At 31.5% G+C, this 19,501-nt stretch overlaps 1 protein-coding gene across 5 annotated transcripts in view; it reads right to left on the bottom strand.

The window, feature by feature from the left end:
* The window catches only part of Klc (kinesin light chain), a 105,365-nt gene that overhangs the window by 2,473 nt on the left and 83,391 nt on the right, over window positions 1-19,501 (bottom strand). For 3 of the 5 annotated variants that reach the window (XM_088228009.1, XM_088228006.1, XM_088228008.1), the window contains 10 exons: window positions 14,740-14,942; window positions 14,107-14,231; window positions 13,666-13,894; window positions 12,174-12,307; window positions 11,319-11,443; window positions 10,686-10,811; window positions 10,366-10,444; window positions 4,356-4,582; window positions 1,483-1,494; window positions 692-784 (listed from right to left, as the gene is read on the bottom strand). In XM_088228009.1, the coding sequence (XP_088084135.1) occupies window positions 692-784; window positions 1,483-1,494; window positions 4,356-4,582; window positions 10,366-10,444; window positions 10,686-10,811; window positions 11,319-11,443; window positions 12,174-12,307; window positions 13,666-13,894; window positions 14,107-14,231; window positions 14,740-14,942 (1,353 nt within the window). The remainder of the gene's footprint in view (window positions 1-691; window positions 785-1,482; window positions 1,495-4,355; window positions 4,583-10,365; window positions 10,445-10,685; window positions 10,812-11,318; window positions 11,444-12,173; window positions 12,308-13,665; window positions 13,895-14,106; window positions 14,232-14,739; window positions 14,943-19,501) is intronic. The other 2 variants (XM_088228007.1, XM_088228010.1) reach the window with 2 other exon arrangements.

Raw genomic sequence — 19,501 nt, 5'->3', positions numbered from 1 at the left:
TTTTTAAAACAATTAGTTTAAAAATAACTAATGGTTTAAAAATAATTTTAAGATATTTGAAAAAAATAATTTCGAGTGAATTTGTTAATACATATATAGTGTTCAATACACCCAAAATGTTATCAGCAAAATAATCTCTAAATACAATTAAAATTTCTTATATAAAGTGTAACAGAAATTACTGGAAAGGGGATACACTACAACTCTACAAATTCTAAATATAATAAATATAACAGTTGTGCAAAAAATTAAAAACAAAATTTTACAAAGCACCAAAACTAAACTTAAACACGCAACACATGAAAAACAGCCCATTATCAACAGACTTGTATTTTTTAAAGTTAAACTTACATACCTGATTCTGAAGTTATCTTTGTGAGAGGCAAATTTGAATTTAAATATTGATCAGATCTGCTCTGTCAACTATCCTAACGACTTGATATTAAGAATATTTTCTATTCCTCGGAAAGAATTCAGAGTCTTTAAAGACGCAAACATAAAAATAAGATACCTCAATTGATGGACAAATTTTAAGAAAGGAATACAGAAGTTTTAAAAGAATGGCACAAATTCAAAACAACGGTAAGCATGTTTCTCCCCACAATACGAAATATCGTATAAGAGTGCCTCTGAATTGTTTCCTCGGCGTAGGTTCACTTCACAAATTGTATATATCGGGCCATTTTCTAACCTCTTCTTGTTGGTCGATGTGCACGGAATCTATGGATTCCCGACTTCCTCTACGCGCCGCTCTCAGTTTTGCCTGTTTCACAATGTCCAAGGCCTGTAAACGGGATAAATTCATTGGGAATGAGACCCCAGTCTAGTAACCCGGGACTAAAATATCTCTAGGTGGTCTATATTCATTCATGGGTGATGGTACTCCTCCAGATAGATGATGAATGATGATTCCGATTCACAGTCAGTGATTCTGACACCTTGGATGAATTTTCTCCGATTTAGATAAAGTGACGTTGTTTATTGAATAGTGTTAGATGAAATTATAATTCAAAAACATTTCTTATTGGATAAACTTTCTAATTTCTGCAGTAATAATTTGTAAATTAATATAGTGAAAATCATAATTTGATAAAAATGATAATATTTTTATTTTAGTCACAAATTTGATGAAGAAAATAGTTTAAATTTTTTCCCGATTACATTATTACACCCTAGTTACCTACATTTACGTTTATTAAATTAACTCTAAACAAGTTAGATTCCCTTAATTGCGATTTGTTTGAATAATTATCCATGTAGTATTCTATGCAAATCCGGAATATAAAAATTTGAATGTAAATAAATCGGTCAGTCTTCATTAACAAAAACAATATTTGAATAGGTCACTAAAGCACACATAGCCTATTATTGTGATGAAACTGAAGTGTGTGCAGAGCAACAATCGCTGAACTGGTAATCTAAGTTGAGTATTCTGTCTACAGTGAAGAACACAAAATACCACTCTTGTGGAAGTACACTTACTTGTTGCACGTGCTGATTGCCGCGTGCAAGAGAGAGAAGCATGAATGTTAGTGGGCGATAGTGTTAGTACAACTACTAAGTCACTTTAAGTGAAAGCTAAATTATCCTTCCATTAACTTATTACTGTGTTGAGTGGCTTATGCACGCATAAGAAATGTTCGCAAGTAGAAAAATTATTTATAATTGTAATTTATTGTAACATGTAATTGCTGTACCTCAAATTATAATTCTATTCAGAAAATAATCATTTGAAATAAAATAGTTGAAAACTGGTTGCAAACCAAATATATGTATTAATACATAGCATGTTTCAGCTATTTTCAGTCAACTCGAAGCACTTTTTCATAAAGAAAAATGAGGATGAGCAAATTGCAACAGAGATGGGGAGCATTTAAAAGAAGGAAATGTGTAAGTCTGGGCGTTTACAGGGCTTATGGCCTGTCATTGGCTGGTTTAAAAGGCCGCAGGTCATGAGCCTTGTAAACGCCTAGACTTCTATAAGTCCTTCTCTAAAATTCTCTCCAACTCTGTTGTAATTTGTTCATCTTAATAACTCACTAGGGGCGAAATCCAGTATTCTGTCTACAAACATTTGGCCAGTAGTATTGTAAAAATTATCATGTTTGTTTTTTTTTTTAACACCTTACGAGGAAAATCTTTTTTGTCTTACTTATTGCATAATTTATAAAAAAATATTTATTTTGTAGAAAACATATAATTTCATTTGCTTTTTACACTAACCTAAAGATGGTGGTAAATAGCTCGAATCGCCTTCTGACAAAAGACCATTCTGCGGAAGAAATAATATAAATTTCCATATCAATCAACCATAATTCTACACCACGGTTTGTATGAAAATGCATTTAATGGTTGTGAAAGCAAAGACCGAAACAACACAGATAATGAGAATATTGGAAAGATAAAACATTTTCAGACAACACTAAAAGTATTATTAAAATGTCACACATGACACAAACAGCTAACATGATACATTTTAATAAATTGTAACTTCCAATTAAATAAATTAACAAGGAATTTATATTAACACATGTATGAAATACACGATATTGACATACTAAAAACATTAAAAATAAATATGTTTCCTCACTTAAAGTGACCAACGATCATTGTTATATTTGAATTATGATATTAATGTATCAAAAGAATTAAAAAAATAGTAGATACTGTATTCTTCTGTGGTATAAACATATATTTGAATTTCGTGGAAGATGTTGAATACAAGTAGAACAATATTTTTATTTCTTTCAATATAAGTGCAAAATTCCACACAACGGTAGAATATTATGTCATGTTAAACAGAAATAACCAGAAAATGTGTTAAAAAAATCCACTAATACTTTTTTATATCTGTTTAGTAACACAATATTTTACCAAAACGGATCAAAACAAATCACTCCAAAGCACCACAAGTAAATTAACCGTCACCATCCACCTTCATTAATGTTGTTGTATGTAACAGCGTGAAACCTAATTGCAAATACATATTTACCAAAACCACACGTGCAGCTAAACATTGGGCTATATATACTTGTACAAATAAAATATGTTCCCTCTCCGAAGTACTGTACATTTGTATCATAGATCAAGAAAATTATATTTAGAATGGTATTGAGTCTAATGTTTAAAAAATTATATTAATGAAACTTATTTTAGAATGAGCAAGTACATTGATAAAGTGAACTGTTTAAGATACAATAAATTAATTTAAAAAAAAACACTTTTTACCATTCCCATAAATTTTATGACAGTAGAAGGTTTTTTCCTCATTTTACCAAAAAAGTTTGTAACTGCAAGAGTTTTTGTTTTGCAACGATAATAATAAATCATTGAGTCGATACAAAATCATGAATCTGCACAAAACATTATTTTTAAACATCTCTAGTTTGAATAAATTATGAATAACTTTTTCCATCAATTTACTACAAGCTTAATCAATTTCACTATCTAGATTCATATAACTGATAGATGTCACATCTTTATAACCTGAAGATAAACATAGATTTATTTAAATGCCCAATATGTTCCATATTTTTGTATGTTCTTCATAAAAAATATTAATTCTTACAGTATGCGGAATGTCTTTTGGGTGAACTAACTAATAATAACTTTTGGGTGATTAATTGTTTCGAACCTCTGTTTCAAGGGCCATTTTCATACTTAACCCTTAAGATGGTCTTTGCAACGGAGGTGGAAATGTAGGAACAATCAATTCCACAAAGGTTCACTCAAAAACACCCCATACATTGACAATGACAGTGAAAATCTACACAATCATTTTTGCAAATTCCAAATTTGTCATCCGTCCGATGGTATATAGCAGGGATGGCCAACTAGATCAGTCCCGAGATCTAATTTTTTACTGTCCAGTGTCCGTGAGACTGACCAATCATCATTTCCCTATCCGTACTTAATGGTACATAGGGCACCACATTGAAACTCCAATAACAGCATATCTAGAGCATTTTTGTTACATACAAGATACACTTCCGGCGCCAGCTCGGGGACTATGAAATATTGCTTTGTAAAAACAAATGTTTTTCATCGACCCTGCCAAGATTCAAACCTTGGACCTTTGCGTTCTTATGATTTACCCAAATATTTAATTTTGAGGGCCATTTTCAACGAGTTGTAAATAACTCACTATTAGAAAATGGAATCAAGTTGGGGTAGAGTGGGATTCGAACCACGGACCTTTGGTCCGTGAGTCCGAGACACTAGCCACAGGACCACAACCCGAATATCTATTTTATGCCTCGTCGCAATCGACAGTCTCGATGGTTTCGATCGGTTGGCCACCGCCGATATATAACATTGTATGATCTAGCCCGGGTAAGATATATCGATAGTCCTACCTCCTTCCTGCTCCTCATGGCGCAGTCCTCGAGCGTCTCGGCAGCTTCGTACTTGCCCTGGCGGCGGTACAGAGCGCCCAGGTTCTTCAGCGTAGTGGTGACCGTAGGAGAGTCCACCTTGGCGGCCTTGTGCCAGCCCCCGTACTCCCCGTACGGAGCGTTCTCACGCTGCAGGTGCTTGTTCTCCTCCCTCTCCTCCGCCACTTGCCAGATAGGCTTGTTGTCACCTGACAAACACAATTTCTATTAGCCCGGGAGAATCCAAACAGCCGATTTAACCAACAACTACAACTTCAAACATAGCTGGAATCGTTGATGAAATAATATGAGCCTTCCAAAATTAAATATTAGTGCTCTAAATGAAGTGGTCCTGTAGAAAAGTTATTTGTTGAATTTAGAATGGTGAATGTTACATAGGGTGTAAAGTTATCACTCAAACTAGTTTAATTTGTTAAATGACTTACATATTCCTTTCCTCAAGAATGTGTATATCTCTGATATCCATGAAACTGTTAAGAGTTTAATGAACAGCCTTCTTAAATTTTCACAAAAATTCCTGTATGTCAACTGTGATAATAATAAGTGCTTTGTTTTGATAATATTTTTTTACAGTTTATTTGCCGAAATGTTTTTTTTATATTTCGTTATTTATACATAAAACCTTATTTTTAGAGTAATGTAAAAGATAATTAGTCGTCAATGAACAGATTAAATATCGATAAATAATAGAACTCAAATATTTGTTTAATCTCTTATAATTTTTGACAGGGGTTTCACTTTGCAAGAACAAATAAAAAATGTTTTTACTTCCCAATTTTTTCTTTTTCCAAAATTTATCCAATACTAAACATCAATGAAGAATGCGAGTATAATAATGATAGCTATTGCATGAATTTATTATTTTTTTTAGTAAAGATCATGTATGTAAATCTAGTCATTTATCTCCAGAGTATTTTTAAAATTCCTCGAGGATTCAATCCAGCAGTTGCCCATAAAGATTTGCGAATACTCAAAATAATTATAATACAAAATTTATAACAATAACAAATATTGGCGAATAATTGTACTGTAAGTCCAGTCCAGTCCAAAATAAGCACAGTTTTTGTGTCTCATTCAAATCAAACAATAATCACACTGGTACTTTAGTTTCTGGAGATTACATTTCCTAAGGATAGTTTTATCACTATACTGTGAGTAATAGTAGCAGGTTACACCAACATTAGGTGTTTAACTACATTATAATCAATACAGAAATACTAAATAAAATAAACCACAAGCACATATCCTTTATATCAAAATTATATCCAATGATCATAAACATAATTGTTACAAATACATACTGTGCCAGAAGAAGCAATGTTACATTTCAATTTAGATGTATGCAAAGGGATTTTAAAATAGAATTGTCCAATCCACCGTAAAGAAACGACATGCTTTTAATATTTACTATTTGAATACCATAACCCAAACAAATTGAATGAAAAAGAAAGTGTATATCGTCAACGGCAATCCATCACGCGTATGTAATATCACAGCCTAAGACATCTTGTTATGCCATTTGGCGGTAAATATATTATAACATTGCTAGTAAAAACAAAAATAATAAATATTGTAAAGTAAGATTTAAATGTAAAAAAGAAAAAACATAAATTTACTGAACATACATCAAAGGACTATTAATCTCTCTCCTCTAAAATGGTCAAATTACGGGGTGATGGATTGCCGTCGACGACATGTTGAATACAATAATTATTAAAACAGAAAATGCGACACAGTTGGGACAAGTGTGACCAAAAAACAGTGCTTTTGAAAGTTAGCTATGGGGTCATGAAAATATGTCATAAGTTAGTGAAATTTGAATCCTATCCTATCTGTGTCACACTATCCCAAATATGTCACACTCACCAAGTTACGGTTACGGTAGACTAAACTCTCCAATGTCACAATTAACATTATCCCATTCCGTTCCCATCTTCAAATACCACTGGACTCAAATACGAAGAACATTGAGAAAATAATCCAAAGTATTGAAGCACTAGAAAATAAACTCTCAAAAATACTCCAATTATTACTGACAAATAAAACGCAAAATATAAAGAAAAACCATGCAGTTTATTGTGACAGTGAAATTATGTAGTAGATATGTACTTAAAATAATATTTATTGATGCGAAGCATTCTATTGAATGCATTATTCAATGATACAAGATAAAACACGATTATATATTCAAATAGATGTCTACACAAGTTCTTAAAATGATTCAAGAATATAAAAAAGGGGACACAAAACACAGTTTAATTTAAATAAAAAAACACATATTGAATGGTAAAAATTGGGATTGGGAAAATAAAGTAATTTTAGCTAAAAAACATAAAACTAAATATAAAATCATATTCCAAAAAAATATGTTCGTGAATTGTAGTAAAAATGGTACATATTATAAAATCTTATTTTAATAAAAAAAGAAAAGAAAAACATTTATATCAACTAAAATTATCTATATGGGTATAATTATGTAATTTTACAAATAAACTTTTCAAATATGCAATCGTACATAATAGGAAAAGTATGAACACAAATTTTACTTGGCCAATTTTTTGGTCACGACATAACAGAGCGAGCGCTGCCTTAGATTTTTTTTAAATGGATAAATTTAGTAAATAATCTCCATCTGTTTTGCTAGCCCATTATCATTTTACTGATTATGCTTTCCGCCTTACAAATCAAATTTTGTAAATGTAGCGTAGACAATTGCAAATGAATGACAAATGTATTTGAAATTTAAATATTCAGATATTCGGATCCCAAACCTCTAAAAATAAAAAAAACGGAACTAAAATTTATCACATAACAATTTACATACAAACAGATATTAATAATTTTTCAAATACAAAGATATCTATACAACTATTTAATAAAAACGTACAACATAATACGAACATCAGTCAAAATATTAAAGATATGAAAAAATGTCATATTTAAAAAATATTCACATATTTACTTCGGGAAAATTTAAGAGGTGAAGTGTAGTCACATAATATTATTATGTACTTCTCCCGTAATGTCAAGGATACTTTTGAGTTTGTAGGAATAACTGCCGTAATTTAAGCTCTAATTAACATAAGACAACAAATATGTCATGGAATTTAATAACTTGTATTTTTACATAGATTTTAATTTTACATCCACGTAAGAGTATTATTGGTAAGAAACATTGATGGGTTATTTAAAAACGAATACTTCGAGGTTGGATAGCAGCTATAAAGAATGCAATACCTAATATAAATTGGTATTTATTTATCTATTCATTTTTCCCATTATAAACAAAGATTAATAATAAAAATAATGTGACCTCACTGGGGTTACCCGTGCTGAGGACACTTAACAATATACTGGAATATGAAATGAAAAAAAAAACCAATTTGTAAAACCTTCAAGGGTAAATATTTTTGTTGACATACAATACATACCAAATATATACAGTAAAACCCCCTTTTTATGTTTTTTTTCAAGTGAGCAATTAAAAAAGTATAAAACCGAGGAAAACATTAAAGTGAGGAAATGAAAAATGTATGGAAATACATAAAAATAAAATTAACCTTCCTACTAAACTATAGTGTAAATGTGGGGGTCAAAAGCAAAACTGCCACTGCCTATGATCACCTTTTTGGAAAGACCAATAAAACCAGAAGCAAAAATACTATTTCTTTTAAGTTCAATGTGTTCAACTTTTTTTTTATTTTTTTAATTTTTTTATTTATTTATTCACACTCTTTATCAAAATACAATTCCATATTCACTTTGCCCAGCTAACAAGGGTACATACCCCGTTCCAAGCTAGGCAATTACATTTTAATATATTATAATACTTAACAAATTAATATAGAGCACAGACAAACAAAATATAAACTTATTCGGATACACATTTTGATTCATATACATACAGACATACACATATATACACACATGTATATATAAATATACACATATATACACATGTACATACACACACACGTACATACACCCATGCGCATACACATACATACATTCATAAAAACATAGACAATTTATTTATGCGAAACTTCATGGTCAAACTTCAATCATCTGAGTCATTTACCTGTTCTATGTATACACAGACAAGATAATGAATGTACCTAAAGTACTTTCACGGAGGCTGGACTGCTGTACACGTGCGAACCACGCGTGATATCGCCCATTCCACACCATCCCAAAAATCCACACGGTATTTATTTATTTTACAGAAACAAACAGTCGACAATGAGCCTTGATACCTTGCTATTTTGGGCAAACGAGGCGGCGTGCGACTTTGTGATTTTTGACACATCGAATGAGTTTTTAAAAATTTTCAATGTATAACCGGGGGTTATGAAAAACGCAAAACACGATATTTAGATACTCAATTTAGATTTAGTATTTTTTATTGAGGGAAAGATTTGAATGAAAACGTATGGAAAAACATGGGACCTGAACATTTCTGCATAAAAAGCGGGAAAACATAAAATTGAGGAATGAAAAATGAGGTTTTACTGTATTATGATACTGACAAAAGTTGCATAGATAGTAACATACAACCAATTTTACATAAACGTGCATAGAAACAGAAAAATTGGTATCAAGCTATTGTTGTGTATTTTATACAATTATTTTTATCCAACAATCAAAATCCACCTACCATAAAAAAATTATACAAGATTTTGTAATTTACATGATTGTTTTAAAAATGCACACTGTGTCAGAAACTTAGTAAAAACAAAAACATTTTGGGTAAATTTGATCAGACAGAAAAAACAGAATTCCGGAGATATTTAAATGTGAATTTTCAGACTGGGAAAATGATATTAATAATCAACGTATTTAAAAAACACCATAATGCCTTTAAAATATGTTTCAGGTTTCTGTCTTACAAAAAATCCTTAATTTATTATAAAACTAAATAAATGCCATTGTAAAAAGGACTGCACATTTAAAGCGATTACTAATCTAATGAATTCTATACACTAATTAATAATAACCATAGATACCCGATACCAATGTGATATGAATGTATTCACTAACATAATATTATTGAAATATGTAAAATAACCACAACTTGCACATAAAATCAAGCATGGAGAATTGCATCTACCAAAATTATTGTATTACAATTTTATTTATCTTTGATAGAAAATTGAAGAAGACTTATTACCATTATTGATTTAACTAATCAACTAGTTTGATATCTACGATTTAATTTAGTTTGGTGCAACATAGAGGCATTTATTAAGCAAATAATAATACAAAAATGTATTTAAGATTGTACTAACCAGTTAAACATATAATTTCTAAAAAAATGTGCATCAAAAGAAGCATCTGATAATCTGTTCATATAAAAATATAAGCAAAATAGATCAGAATAAACAATAATAATAAAATTGATTATGAAGTGTTGTGAAGTTATTGACAATTATTTTTTTTAGATATTTTTAACAATTTTACTATAAAGAAGTTGAGATCAAAGCAGTTATTTGGGTAACTTTTTTATATTTATATTGTGTTGTAATTGTAAGTAGGTGGTAGGGGTCTACAATATAAGAACTGAATTTAATAAACAACTTCTCCATACCTGAAATTACAAGCTATGAAAACAAATTATTTACTTTCATATAATATGTATTATAAAAAAAATAGTAAGCAAATTGAGTAAGGAATGGCAAAATAAACATTTTCGCTAAAATTATCTTAAATCTATGACAAAAGTCAAAATCACCAAATAAAATAACTAAAGTAAAATATTCACAGAATATTGTGAAGCATTATAATAAAAAAAAAAACATATTGACTAATGAATAAGCGATCAATCCAAAACATATGTTTGGATATCAATCTACAGCCATAGACTTGAGAACAATAAGTACGAGGGATATTACATCCAATGATACGTGTAATAATTATTTCTTTCTACTAGGGATAATGTCTGCCTTTGGTATTGGCGAGGAAGGATTGTCCTTACCATCAATAGTTCCAAATTCACGTTCATGCGCTCGGGTCAACACTTGTTTGTAGAGAATTTCAGCTTCCTTGTATTTTCCCTGAAAAAGACAACAAAGCTTAAGAATAGTCCACAACAAACTCATCATTCAGTTTATAATGTAGAGGTAAGACTGAGATCATAGAACTCACTGATGGTTATTCTCATGTGCTTTTTTATTTCCTAGATAATTTTGTGGCGTACACATCTGACAAAGTGTAGTAATTGGTTTCACATAATATATAAAGATGCCTACTACAGAGCAAAAGCTAAAATAGATTTTTAATTAAAGTTATAATTACCTGTTTAAGATACGACGAGGCCAGATTGTTCTTTGTTTTTGCAACATTTGGATCGTCAGGACCCAGTTTCAATTCATAGATCTCCAAAGCTCGCTGGTAATAGCGTTCTACTTCGTCGTATTTTCCCTGCATTTGGATACAAATAATTTATTAAAAACTAACTAATTTTAAATAAAGAAAATCCTTTCAATAGGTTTTACCCAGAAACTTAAAATTTACATTCTAAAATTATATTTTATTTAAAACTGTAAATAATTTAAAATTGTAAATAATTTAAAATTGTAAATAATGTAAGTAATATAAGAAGATTTGGTGAGGGATGGATTGATGTTTGTCTACAAAGATGAGAATTTAAAATACAAAATTCGAGATGAGAATTTAAAATACAAAATTTTAAGTTGCTTTCATCAGTTAAATGTACCAATAATGTAACTGACAAAATTTTATATGGAAAAATTAAGTTTATTATATTGAGAAACTAGTAAATTTCTAACTGTTTCTTTGTACTATGGATTCTATAAAAAAGAATAGTAGGCAATAAATAGTAACACATATTTAATAAAACTCAACGTACATAATAGAATAAACAAACTAATAATAGATAAGACAACACATTTTTGTAAAATATCATACCTGGTTTTGGCAAAGCAAAGCCAAGTTATTAAGCTGCTTAGCAACATCAGGATGTTGGTGTCCTAAAACGGCTTCACGGATTGCAAGAGCTCTCTTGCACAATGGTTCGGCCTCCTTGTATTTACCTGATCGAAAATTTGAATATTAATGTACGTAATTCAACATGAAATAAATTTAAAGATTTATAATTATTGCACTATATTTTTTTGCTGTTCTTTCCTTGTCTACCATTCCTTATAGCACTTCTTAATGAGGAAGTTCAGTGCTATGAGAAATTGGATGTAATTTTTTTTCTTACATGCGGTAAAAATTAGAGCATTTAATTGTATGGCGAAGTTTCACAAAAAGGAATGAAAAAAAGAAATAAAAATAAACCAATCAATTAAAGCACTGTTATGTATTGTGATAGATTTCCGGTTTCTGGTAGCCATTCTTTTCAACATTTAGTATATTTTGACACTACGGTGCTTTACTTTTAAACGTCAGCACAACTCACCGACATCTTGAGACATCACGGGCGGAGTAATTTGAAAATTACAAAACTTAATGATACACGATACCAAAAAATTAAAAAGTAAATTTTTTGGCTTAGTTTTTGATGGTTGATTAACAACTGAACAATTTCAGTCTTGCATCCTGCACAGATCTTGACATTGTGCACTATCGTAATATATTCAACACACATTCACCTAAAAGATTGGATTTGCTTTCTTTTTTTTTCTAACTTTCATCTTTGTAACTTTATTACTATCATACATTATGGTTGTAACCAGAGGTCCATTATGCGCTAAACTCGATGGATATAAGATGCATAAAATTTTTTAAACATGCATTAAATTTGTGTTTTTATATTACCCCGTTTTCCATAAAGAACAGCCAAATTGTTAAGGGTAGCAGCGACGGCTGGATGGTTTTCCCCGAGAGTAGTTTCTCGGATACTGAGAGCGTCATTTAACAAGTTAGCTGCTTCCCTGTACTTATTTTGATCCCTAGAAATTAAAGCATCGTAACATTATTTAAGAAAAATATTTTTCTAAATGTTTCAAAAGTAGGTATAAACATTTTTTTTTCTTTAATAGTCAAACCTCTTACCAAGTTCTTTCCAACTTATACTCTTTTTGACACATGAACTCTCACACATTCGTACACAAATATTAATATACACACACATGAATACAAACGTCGCACACATACAATTTTGTAAACTCTTTTCTTATATATTATTAGATTAACAGGGGGTTTTTTTGATTGGCTATAGTATTGTTAATATATTTTTACTTATTTTTTATGTATTAGCTGTAAAAATTACAAATAAAATAAAATGCAGCAATGAGAAAAAGTACTCAGCACCAAATATAAGGTATAAAAGCATCTTATCAACGGTGTCTCATCAAATTAAACATAAACAGTACTATTTTATAGATAGGTTTAGAAGATTGGGACTATTCATTCAAAATAACCTAACAAATATAATATGAAATAAAATTTAAATCTTCTGACATACATTATTATATAAGACACACATTATTATAACTTTAAAATGAAATCATCCTAGGCAAAAATTAATACAGACACTACTTCATCGTATTCAGTATGAATATTTTACCAAAACTGATGCTAACCCTAGACAACTAACCTTCGTCGCATAGTCGAATATGCAACAACAAATACGCTGTGTCTTTTTATGGCGCACACTGATGATCATGTTGTCGCTTGTCAACTCAGTGCTTGCCACGGTCACTCACGAGACAGTTATGTCCAGTGGTATTTGTTTCATATATGTGTATATAAACATATGTTTTTAATTAGAAATATCCACCACAAAAATCGTTCATCGAATCGACGAATGTACAAACGTTAGGTGTCCATGATTAATTAAAAATATGCTTAACCTGTTGATTACACATTGGTGTGTGATGAGGGTAGTGCCTGGGGTGCCGATCGCGCATTTACATTTTGTAACAATATGTTATTTCTATTTATCAATTTGTTTTTTCATTCCGCTGACAACTGCGAGTTTACTCATTAGCACCATGCTTCAACATTATTATATATATTACAATAATAAAATATTTTACTAAAAGCAGTAACAGACAACATTCGTATACAACTGCGAGTGGTATAGATCTTCCCACTTTTCGTAGATCTTGTTGTTCGGGATGAATGTTGTTGATTGGCATGGCTTAGCTCGAAGTATTATGTGTAGATCGTGTTTTTTTTACAAATTTACCATATACCATTCTTTGATTGTCTTTGCTACATGTTTTTATATTCTGTACTCTCCGAGACCTTCGCCAGAGCGTCAGTCAAACTGTCAAAACGTCAAAGAGTCAAACTGTCAACTGACCTATAGACAAGAGCTAGGATGTTGAGCATCGTGGCCACATCAGGGTGGTCGTGGCCGGACGTCTTCTCTAAGTCCTCGAGGGCCTGCTTGCACAGGGGGACCGCCACCTCGTACCGACCTTGGGACGCATACTGAATAACCAGGTTATGGAGAGTGCGCAGGCGGGCTGGGATTTCGAAACCGGTGTTGACTTGCTGGGTGAACTGGGATGATGGTGTCGGAGACATGGCTGAAGGAAATAATTAAATAGGTATTACTTCATGATACATTATTTACGCTATCCCATAACTGAATTTTTTAAACCATTAAGAATATTTGTTACTTTTCCAAAATATTAAGAACCGAGTCTCCTTAAATTTTTTCAAAAGGCTAAAAATATCACCGATAAATATTATTATGAATTTTAATAAATGTTGAGAAATTATATTATGATTTACTTACTATTCCTTTCTTCTTGTTCATCATCAGGGAAAAGATCTACAATAGGATCATCCTGTTTCCCGGATCCCTGCCTGTCACTACCGGTTCTATTGCTGTCTTCTTCATTTATGTCACTATCATATTTTCTGGAAGAAAAAAAAACTTTACCCAACACATACTTTGCACACTACCTATGTCGATTTTGTTGTTATTATGTATTACTTTGAATTTTACATCACGAAAGCCAATTGAGGCGCTGAGAGCCGTAGGAGCTTAAGTGACAATCGACATTAATTCAATCTTAAGATGAAAAAAAATGTTTTAAGCCACACTAATTTGAGCGCCAATATTAAAGCTGGTAACTCACAAAATCTGTGTGGCTAAATTAAAGGTTCACAAAAAAATTACGCCAGAGAAACATAACAGTCAAATCCAATCCGTATAGGCTGTCAGTTTAAATAATTTATTTCCTTTTCATTTATGTTAAGGAAAAATCGTAATTCCTAGTCACCTTAATCAAAAAATAAATATTAGGAAGCCACTGAAAACTTTTTTAAATGTCCCTTAAGTTCATCTGGCTCTCAGCGCCTTTATTAAAGAAATAATTTGAATAAAAGATGAATGATAATAAATATAATGTGGTGCGGTACTGACTTGATGGATGCCATGAAGGAAAGATGGCTGTTTTCCTCCTCAAGTTGCGCCACCCTCTGCTCAGCAGCCTGAAGTCGCTGCTGGGCGGCGGCGAGCTCGTCCCGCAGCCAAGCGTTCTCCTGGCACAGTCTCCGCACCTGCGTCCTCAATTTCTGTTTCTCCGCCTCCACGGTCTGGAGGTGCGTCGCCAGGGCCATCATCACCTGCACAAAAACAAATTTCCTAACATTATTAACATATTCACCCTTATTGATACGTATTGACACTTATGTAATATATCGTAACCCACGAAACATATGAAAATGACAAGCGATCCACTATAAGAAAAGAAAACAATAAATAGCCAAGTAAACAATAATTACTTTAGTCCAGTCCCGTCTAGTTTTAAAGATCGTATCCATCTCACTTCACATCTTTACAAAAATAACATTACAAAAAGACTTGACTTATTAGCTCCATATGTTCGATGAAATATTTAGTAATCACCGTTAAAGTAAAATAGGATAGAATTCATTCAGTTAATTGAATGTAGTTATGCAGAAAGTAGCCAGTCCACAATTTTGAAAAAATGAGATATTGGCGATATTAAGTTCAGGAAGATCAATTCTATGTTCTGTTTAAAACAGCCGGGCCACTTTCATACAAAAAAACTGTAATAATCACCTTCTGAAAATTCTATGTCAAAATGCCGTGAAAATGAATGTCGCCTCATGTATTTAAAGTTTGTATGAGGCTTCATTAAATATTAGATCTGGCTGTTTTCTGCAAAATGCATATTTTAGGTTGTGTGGTCAGCCAGACTCAAAAAATCACCAAAATTCCTTTATAACATAATTAAATTATGTTCAAAGTTATATTTTTAGAATGGATGAAATAATTCATTACAATTAAGTAGCCTGATAAAAACATAAAATAATATGATCAACACATAATGACATAACACACATCAGAGTTTTACTGGGGCTGGCTGTTTTCTACAAAATGCACATCTTAAGTTGTGTGGTCAGCCAGACTTTAAAAATCATTTAAACGGGTCAAATGCGGAATTAAATTATGTTTGCACTATAAAAAACTAATGTATACACTATTCATATTTTGTTGAAGTAAAAAACATTCCAACTGTTGTATAGATTCAATTATTCATTCTTTTCACAAAAGTGCTATTATCTCAGTTTCACTTTTCTATGGCTGGCTGCTTTCTGCATAGCTACGTTCAATTATACCTCGATAAAGAAGGTTGCGTAGCTTTGAAACCGGTCGGTAGGAAAAAAAAGTTTGTTTTATACTTATTATAATGAACAACCACAAAGTTATTGCTTCAAATATAAATTCAAAAATATTAACATTGATAACTACATGGCTAGAAAAAATAAAAAGATTGAAATTCTTAGATTTTCACGACCGTTCAAAATAGGTTGAGTTTCTCCGGATTTTTTTGCCGACATTTCGGATTGCATTGCAGCGCCTATCACTTTAGATGATTACTGCAAAAAATATGGCTAGGAAAAATAAAAGGACTGAATTTCTTAGATTTTCACGACCGTTCAAATATAGGTTGAGTTTTTACTGATTTTTTTGCCGACATTTCGGATCGCTTTGCAGCGCCTATCATTTTAGATAATGTACGATGCATTCCTGATGATGGACGTTGAAATGCGATTCGGCAAGAAATGCAAACGACGCGACAAATGGCAAAAAATCCATTTGCGTGATCAAAATGGAATTTACTTAAAAAAATATTCGTTAAAAATTCCCGAATTACTGAATTTATTTTTAAATTTACGCAAAGTTTCAGAATGATTTTCGTGATATTAAAGATTCTAGGGAGAACAAATAATGATAAAATGTGAATTTCTTTATTTAATCCGACTTCCCAGGGTCGCGTGTGAGCGGCGGGGAAATACGCCATTTTCTCGCGATTACCAGTTGCAAAGCGCCGCGCCGTAAAAAAGGTTTTTTCAATATAAATCGGAAGACTACGCGTGAAATGAAATATTACGATCAATAAATGAAATCGGTTTTAAATCGAACAGAATTACCGATCGGCAAATTATATTTGAAATTCAAAAAAAAAGTCCAATTCCAGCTGAGATTTCTCGGGAAATGCTTACCACCGAGAAAACTCAATTGGTCTCGAGAATAGAAGCGGACCGTACTTTTCGATTACAAACGAGAGAAAAAGATTTATAAGTGAATAAATTATCGTGAAAAAATCATTCTGGATTATCTTTTATCGACAGTAAAAGAACGATGCAAATATTTAAAGTTGGGCGTAGAAAAATCAAGATAGATATTTAGCATGATCGAATTAGATGTAAATATATCGTTATGGCGTTCTACCCTCTCTTCCTACCGTTACAGTTAATTGGCTTATCTTCTAAATTTGCCATAAACGAATGTGTGCATTTGAAACTTTTTGCGTCGTAAAGGACTAGGAAAATTGCAAAATACTGTATATGTTTTTTTAAACATAAGATTTCGTTGTTTTAAGTTGAGCGGTTATAATATATTGTATAAATGTAATTATTAACATTTGAGGAATAACCTGCTAAGCCTTTGTTTTAGAGGCTTCCCAGGAGATCGGAAAGAGAAAATATGGAAGGAAGTTATTAAAAATACGTCACAACACCCAGACCAATTTTTTTTTTTTTTTTTTATTTCGGTCTTCCACTGGCGAAAATCGAACCTACTACGCCAGTTTTAAAGTTGACCGTCTAACCAACCGCGCCACGGCAGTTTCATAAAACAAACAATACATAATCAAAATAAAACAGTAATCATATTGATGTTTTTTTGCAGACAGTATTAAGTATTTTTATCGAGTATTTATTCAAAAAAATATACAAGTTATTACACATTCGTCCCGATATTTCTTGATTTAGATAAAAAATATTGACTAAACGATTTACCAGTCTAGACGATAGTGGATTTTAGACGAAAGTGCTCGTAGGTCAATAAACAAAATAATAAAACTAAACCGATAATTTTTAATGATGTTTTCATCAAAGTTACTACATACATAATCCCCAAACCCTCGATGCAAAAACAAAACACGTTTTGTACTGAAGTAATCAATATCGTAAAGGACTAAGTGAATGCGAAAAATATAACTAATAAAATACGAGTTTCTTTTAATGTTTACACAAACTTATTTGTTTACAGAGTATATTTATTCGTATTATTACATCGATCTAAACTCTCACTCCTGATTGTATAGAAATACAATGGTTAATCTCCCGAGGGTATTTTTCAACACCGAGAAACAAAAGCGAAACAAAAACAATAGAGTAGCAATCGAAACAAAAGCGCGGGAAATAAAAATAAATTGAAAAAAACTGTAGTAAAAGTTCAAAAGCGTAGAAACTGTCTAATGTAGAGATAGGCACTCTGAACAACTTCTGATTTCCGAAGGCAAGGTTCGAACGCGTGAGTTGAATCTTCAAGTACGTGATCAAACAATCACTTTTGCTTTAATTGCAAATAGTTCGAACGGTCAATAGAGAAGGGAATGATATAAAAAGTCATTAATTAAAAATCTGAAGGTTTAGATGTAATGTATATGTATGAAGACAGCTCTACACGTTAGCCTATACGTTCACCAATACGTTGGTGCGCGTACTGGTGACGAAATCGCTACACTGCCCAAACGTTCGTGAGTCGTTCGTTCTGTGTCTCCGGGCCAATGTGCGGACGTGTTTAATCTCTGGTGCATAACGTCAAAGCGCATAAAAATACATAGCTCAGGTGCCGAGATGGATATAGAAAATGTTGCGGCCGCCATGTCTTTCAAATTTAAAAAAAAATTTTTTGAACTTCAAGTAAAAAAAATACCTACATTTTGACGGACTTACTGCTAAAAGAAATACCTTCTAGCTAACAAAAAACCAGAGAGGTGAAAAATTGATCAAAATGTTTACTTAATAAAGTTAATAAATATATTTTCGAATCAAGACTGTTGTTATAAATAACTTTTTTTTATTTAATGAAAACAACAGCTATTACGACAAAAAATACAATATTAACAAATACACCAAAATTATAGGCCAATTATTTCATTAGTGGGATACAGCTTGTTGTATACATTAAATTACGAGGAATCGAGGAAAAAAGAAATACATAAAAATGTTTTAGTAGTTTACTTATTAAATCATTTATATAGCACTCATAAGTGTGCACTATTCACAAAAATATTCCCTCTACACGTTTGTCAACACGTATTTGCCAGCGTACTGGTGAACGTATTGGCCAACGCATAGAGCTGTCTTAGAAGGTGCAAATGTTCATGCACCCGCAAATTTATAACTGTATACAATCATATTTACGCACACCTTGGATATACGTCTTTTACTAAAAAAAATTACTCGCGAAATAATTTTGGATTCATTTTCACGACAGACATTGTTTGCAAATTGAAACCGTGATACGCTTCAAAGCTTTCGCAAATAAATACTCATTGATATATTATTAATTTAATCATAATTAATTTGGGTTATGGTGCCGTAGAGTGGATAAAAATAAATAAAAACGGAATAAAAGGCAAAATCAAATATGGATAAAAAAAATAACACATTGACGAGAGCGTTTATTAAGGGAAAAAGATTAAACAACAAAAAACGTAATATAAATCCTTAGTAGGAAACAAACCCTTATTTTTCATTGTCAGTTAGAGGATTTTGGAAACTATCCCAAACGAAAATTCTTTCAGGATCCTGATTTATGAACGCCGCATTATGATAATTTATTTAACTTTTCTTTGTTCATT

Source organism: Micrasema longulum, unplaced genomic scaffold (assembly GCF_059751315.1).
Source record: "Micrasema longulum isolate JH-2025_06_02 unplaced genomic scaffold, ASM5975131v1 h1tg000552l, whole genome shotgun sequence".
Classification (NCBI taxonomy): domain Eukaryota; kingdom Metazoa; phylum Arthropoda; class Insecta; order Trichoptera; family Brachycentridae; genus Micrasema; species Micrasema longulum.
This window is presented reverse-complemented; position numbering and strand designations above follow the sequence as displayed.